Source organism: Elephas maximus, chromosome 3 (assembly GCF_024166365.1).
Source record: "Elephas maximus indicus isolate mEleMax1 chromosome 3, mEleMax1 primary haplotype, whole genome shotgun sequence".
In the NCBI taxonomy this organism is placed as follows: Eukaryota; Metazoa; Chordata; class Mammalia; order Proboscidea; family Elephantidae; genus Elephas; species Elephas maximus.
In genome coordinates this window covers 15,191,287-15,197,505 of record NC_064821.1, presented here as the reverse complement: position 1 = coordinate 15,197,505, position 6,219 = coordinate 15,191,287, and the positions used below count along the sequence as shown (strand labels likewise).

General features: G+C 40.9%; 1 protein-coding gene across 1 annotated transcript; it reads right to left on the bottom strand.

Moving 5' to 3' along the window:
• Positions 1 to 3,829: 3,829 nt before the first annotated feature.
• On the bottom strand, positions 3,830 to 4,768 carry LOC126070898 (olfactory receptor 7G2-like). The gene has a single exon (XM_049875233.1). The coding sequence runs from the start codon at positions 4,766 to 4,768 to the stop codon at positions 3,830 to 3,832; it is 939 nt and encodes a 312-aa protein (XP_049731190.1).
• Between the last annotated feature and the right edge of the window lie 1,451 nt (positions 4,769 to 6,219).

Below are 6,219 nucleotides of genomic sequence, written 5' to 3'. Positions count from 1 at the left end.
CTCATATACATTCTGATGAATATTTTTGTTTTTTTTTAATAAAGATCCAAGCAAATGTGGTTCCAAAACAGACTCCCAACCCTTCCCTGCCTGCTCAACAATTACTCATCTGATCTAATTACTAAGATGAGTAAAATGTGCTAATGTCGTTGTTGTTCGGTGCCGTCGGGTCAGTTCCGACTCACAGCGACCCTGGGAACAACAGAACGGAACACCGCCCGGTCCTGCGCCATCCTTACAATCGTTGCTTTGCTTGGACTCATTGTTGCAGCCGCTGTGTCAATCCACCTCGTTGAGGGTCTTCGTCTTTTCCGCTGACCCTGTACTCTGCCAAGCATGGTGTCCTTCTCCAGCGACCGAGCCCTCCTGACAGCATGTACAAAGTGTATGAGATGCAGTCTCACCATCCTTGCCTCTAAGGAGCATTCTGGCCGCACTTCTTCCAACACAGATTTGTTCCTTCTTTTCGCGGTCCATGATATAGCCGATATTTTTCACCAACACCGTAATTCAAAGGCGTCAACTCCTCTTCCGTCTTCCTTATTCATTGTCCAGTTTTCACATGCATACGATGTGATTGAAAATACCATGGCTTGGGTCAGGCACACCTTAGTCTTCAGGGTGACATCTTTGCTCTTCAACACTTTGAAGAGGTCCTTTGCAGCAGATTTGCCCAATGCAATGTGTCTTTTGATTTCTTGACTGCTGCTTCCATGGCTGTTGATTGTGGATACAAGTAAAATGAAATCCTTGACAACTTCCATCTTTTCTCCGTTTATCATAATGTTGCTTATTGGTCCAGTTGTAAGGATTTTTGTTTTCTTTATGTTGAGGTGCAATCCATACTGAAGGCTGTGGTCTTTGATCTTCATCAGTAAGTGCTTCAAGTTCTCTTCACTTTCAGCAAGCAAGGTTGTGTCATCTGCATAACCCAGGTTGTTAATGAGTCTTCCTCCAATTCTGATGCCCCGTTCTTCTTCATATAGTCCAGCTTCTCGGATTATTTGTTCAGCATACAGATTAAATAGATATGGTGAAAGAATACAATCCTGACACACACCTTTCCTGACTTTAAACCAATCAGTATCCCCTTGTTCTGTCCGAACAACTGCCTCTTGATCTATGTAAAGGTTCCTCATGAGCACAATTCAGTGTTCTCGAATTCCCATTCTTCACAGTGTTTCCCATAGTTTGTTATGATCCACACAGTAGAATGCCTTTGCATAGTCAATAAAACACAGGTAAACATCTTTCTAGTATTCTCTGCTTTCAGCCAGGATCTATCTGACATCAGCAGTGATATCCCTGGTTCCATGTCCTGTTCTGAAACTGGTCTGAATTTCTGGCAGTTCCCTGTCGATATACTGCTCCAGCCATTTTTGAAGGATCTTAAGCTTACTTGTGATATTAATGACATTGTTTTGTAGTTTCCACAATCGGTTGGATCACCTTTCTTGGGAATAGGCATAAATACGGATCTCTTCCAGTCAGTTGGCCAGGAAGCTGTCTTCCATATTTCTTGGCATAGACAAATGAGCATCTCCAGACCTGCATCTGTTTGTTGAAACATCTCAATTGATATTCCATCAATTCCTGGAGCCTTGTTTTTCGCCAATGCCTTCAGAGCAGCTTGGACTTCTTCTTTCAGTACCATCGGTTCCTGATCATATGCTGCCTCTTGAAATGCCTAAATATCGACTAATTCTTTTTGGTATAATGACTCTGTGTATTCTTTCCATCTTCTTTTGATGCTTCCTGCATCATGTAATATTTTTCCCATGGAATCCTTCACTATTGCAAATCGAGACTTGAATTTTTTCTTCAGTTCTTTCAGCTTGAGAAATGCTGAGGATGTTCTTCCCGTTTGGTTTTCTATCTCTAGCTCTTGCACACATCATTATAATACTTTTTCTTCTCGAGCTGCCCTTTGAAATCTTCTGTTCAGTTCTTTTACTTCATCGTTTCTTCCTTTTGCTTTAGCTGCTCGACACTCAAGAGCAAGTTTCAGAGTCTCCACTGACATCCACCTTGGTCTTTTCTTTCTTTCCTGTCTTTTCAGTGACCTCTTGCTTTCTTCATGGATGATGTCCTTGATGTCATTCCACAACTCATCTGGTCTTTGGTCACTAGTGTTCAATATGTCAAATTTATTCTTGAGATGGTCTCTAAATTCAGGCGGGATATACTCAAGGTTATATTTTGGCTTTCGTGGACTTGCTCTGATTTTCTTCAGCTTCAGCTTGAATTTGCATATGAGTAATTGATGGTCTGTTCCACAGTTGGCCCCTGGCCTTGTTCTGACTGATGATATTGAGCTTTTCCATCGTCTCTTTCCACAGATGTAGTCGATTTGGTTTCTGTGTTCCATCTGGTGAGGTCCATGTGTATAAAAAAAAAAATATATATATATATATATAGTCGCCGTTTATGTTGGTAAAAGAAGGTTTTTGCAATGAAGAAGTCATTGATCTTGCAAAATTCCATCATTCTATCTACAGCATTGTTTCTATCACCAAGGGCATATTTTCCAAACTACTGATCCTTCTTTGTTTCCAGCTTTTGTATTCCAATCGCCAGTAATTATCAATGCATCTTGATTGCATGTTTGATTAATTTCAGACTGCAGCAGCTGATAAAAATCTTCTATTTCTTCATCTTTGACCTTAGTGGTTGGTGCATAAATTTGAATAATAGTCATATTAACTGGTCTTCCTTGTAGGTGTATGGATATTATCGTATCACGGACAGTGTTATACTTCAGGATAGATCTTGAAACGTTCTTTTCGATGATGAATGCAACACCATTCCCCTTCGAGTTGTCATTCCCAGCATAGTAGACTATATGATTGTCCAATTCAAAATGGCCAATACCAGTCCATTTCAGCTCACTAGTGCCTGGGATATTGATGTTTATGTGTTCCATTTCACTTTTGACAATTTCCAATTTTCCTAGATTCATACTTCTTACATTCCAGGTTCCGATTATTAATGGATGTTTGCAGCTGTTTCTTCTCATTTTGACTCGTACCACCTGTCTGTCAGTTTGTCATACTGTGGGGGCTTGTGTGTCGCTGTGATGCTGGAAGTTATGCCCCTGGTATTCAGATACCAGCAGGGTCACTCATGGAGGACAGGTTTCAGCTGAGCTTCCAGACTAAGACAGACTAGGAAGAGGGACCCGGCAGTCTACTTCTGAAAAGCGTTAGCCAATGAAAACCTTATGAATAGCAGCTGAACATTGTCTGATATAGTGCTGGAAGATGAGCCCCCCAGGTTGGAAGGCACTCAAAAGATGACTGGGGAAGAGCTATCTCCTCAAAGTAGAGATGACCTTAAAATGTACAATAATGGTAAACCAATAAAAATCCTGAGGAAAGTGGAAAATATGTGAGAACAAGAAATAATAAGCCTTATATATTATGGCAACATATAGAACACAGTGGTCCTAGTTAAATTTTATTGAGTATTAGGTGCCAGGCATTGTATTAAGTGCTTGTGGTGGTTATACGAATTAACTTCTCAAGAGAAAACATACTCTACATTGTCAGTATAAAGCTCTCATAGCAATTATTTTCTCCCAGACAGAACTTTGATTAGAAAGGGATATATGATGCTATTCTCAGTGATCATATGGGAGGAGATATCCTCTGTATGATTCTATGAAAAGGTCTATTAATACTAAGTCCTCTATTAACAATAGGTCCAAGGACAGTCTATTTTGTGTCTCTGAGCTTGATGTCTGGATATGACAGCTGAGTCTGTTGCAGCCATCTGTGACTCTGTCACTTTGATGCAATCTAGAAATCCAAACCCAAAGGAGATAATATAATCACTGAAAAGAAGGTGTGCATCTGATAATGCTCCTAAAGGCTCCCTTCATGTCCCTGTTTCTCAGGCTGTAGATGAAGGGATTCATCATGGGAGTAACTACAGCGTACAGCATTGAAGCTACTGCAGTCTTCCTGGAAGAGTGTGTAAATGTTGTACTCATATGCGCACCAAAAGCTGTCCCATAGAATAAGGAAACAACTGAAAGGTGAGACCCACAGGTAGAAAAAGCTTTATACTTTCCACCTGCTGAAGGTATTCTCAAAATGGAAGAGACAATTTGAGTATAAGAGAAAATGATTCCAGAGAAAGGAAGAGCACCCAGTATGCTAGCCGTAAAACATAAGATGATGTTATTGATGAGGGTTTCAGAACAGGCAACTCTGATCACCTGAACAACTTCACAGAAGAAGTAAGGAATTTCCAGGTCTGTGCAGAAGGACAGTTGCAACAACATCAGACTGTGGAGAAGGGCATCCACAATGCTAACGAGCAAGGAGACTAGAATCAGCAGGCCACAGAGGCGGGGATTTATGATAGCTGTGTATCTCAGTGGGTGACAAATGGCCACATAGCGGTCATAGGCCATTACCGAAAGGAGAAAACTTTCCAAACTACCAAAACTCAGGACAAAGCAGGCCTGGGTGAGGCATCCTGCGTAAGTGATGCTCTGATTCTGTGCTTGGAGGTTCACCAGCATCTTTGGAATCGTGGTGGTGCTGAAACAGATGTCAGTAAATGAGAGATTGGAAAGAAAGAAGTACATGGGGGTGTGGAGGTGGGGGTCAGAGCTGACGGCCAGGATGATGAGCAGGTTTCCCAGGACAGTGACCAGATATATGGACAAAAACAGGCTAAAAAGGAGAGGCTGCACTTTGGGATCCTCTGTCAGTGCCAGGAGAAGGAATTCTGAAACTCCTGTTTGGTTTCTAGGTTCCATATTGTTGATGGATCTGATAGAGATGATGAGGTGACTTACAATCAAATGTCAGCAAACACCATCTTGGGATGGGAATGGGAGGAATGGAGGGGAATGCAGGAATACAATGGTGATACTGTCAGTGTGCACATTATTTGGCAAAACAAAAACCAAAAAAGACCAGAAGCTGATATAGCAGAGTGTCAATATTTATTGAGTTTGGAAAGGGGTGAAAGGGTAGTCATTTTTTTTTTATGGGAACGAGAGGAGTGGAGGTGAATACAGAAGCTCTACCATCTGCATGCATATTATTTGGTTATTTAAAAAAGATGCAGAAGCTGATATAGCAGAGTGTGAACATTTATTTATTTTGGAAAGGGTGAGAGAGTGGTCTTTTTTTTATTACTCTCTTCGTGCTATTATCATTTTAAATATTCGGTAATTTTATAGAGAAAATTAGATACACTCTGGAGGCAGCCTGATGAGTCTGTGTCAGATTCCACTGCTTTCCTCAGAAATCAGAATTGGGCAACAGAAATACAGGTATCCCCTGTTTTTGAAAGTTCACTTTATGCCACTTTGCTTTTTCAAAAGACCCACATCAGTGCTTGTTTGCTTTGCTAACTAAAAGAAATTTGAGTTGGATTTTCACTTTTACAAAAAAAGGAGAAACTCGAAACCAGCGTTCAGTGTTTTGCAGTGGGCCTTTAAGTAGGCATTGAACCCCTCCTAGTGATAAGAGACTCTCCCAGAGCTCCTTCTCTTAAAACTACGCTCAGCATTAAACTGCCATAGCTTTGAAATGTGTGTATCAACACTATATGTTAGCATTATTTTAGGTTATATATGTTATTTGGTATGAAATAATGGGTTATGTTTTGAGTCTGGCAACTCTCAAAAATTTTTTTCAAATAAATTTATGGTAATTCCTTCTTCATTTTACACCATTTCGACTTATGAAAGGATTCATAGGAATACTCTACTTTCAGATAGCGGGGGAAACCTGTAATACAAATGTGTGTTAAAAACTAGGAAAGGGAAGATAAGGTGATGTTGATAAACCCTCTTCACCACTACAAGAGTGTTAGTAAATGTCAGAATCTTAAAACAGTCATCCGGTGTGAGAAGGGGCAGGCTTCTGGTCGGGAGGAAAACGGTCCTTGCCGTTGTGGAGAGAGAGGAGGACACTAGCAGAATCACAACTCCTTGCCATCAGTGCGAAGATTCAAGGAAACATGTCAGGAAGTTGGGAGACAGGCAGGAGGTTAGGGGTGACTTGATTCCAATCATTTCATGCTCATACTATCTTCACATGCATCATTCTGCTGGGTGAACCTGTATTAAAACACCTGTCCTCATTTCAAAACATTAACTATGGGATTCAGGTTACCTGACTGGCATCAGTGAGGAATAACGCTTGGCATCTGCCCTGGATGTTGGATGGTGTAGATGGAAGAGCTTTCCTTAGGAAA

Excerpts from the sequence above, each read along its gene's own strand:
- LOC126070898 (XM_049875233.1), bottom strand. The coding sequence starts at position 4,768 with ATGGAACCTAGAAACCAAACAGGAGTTTCAGAATTCCTTCTCCTGGCA.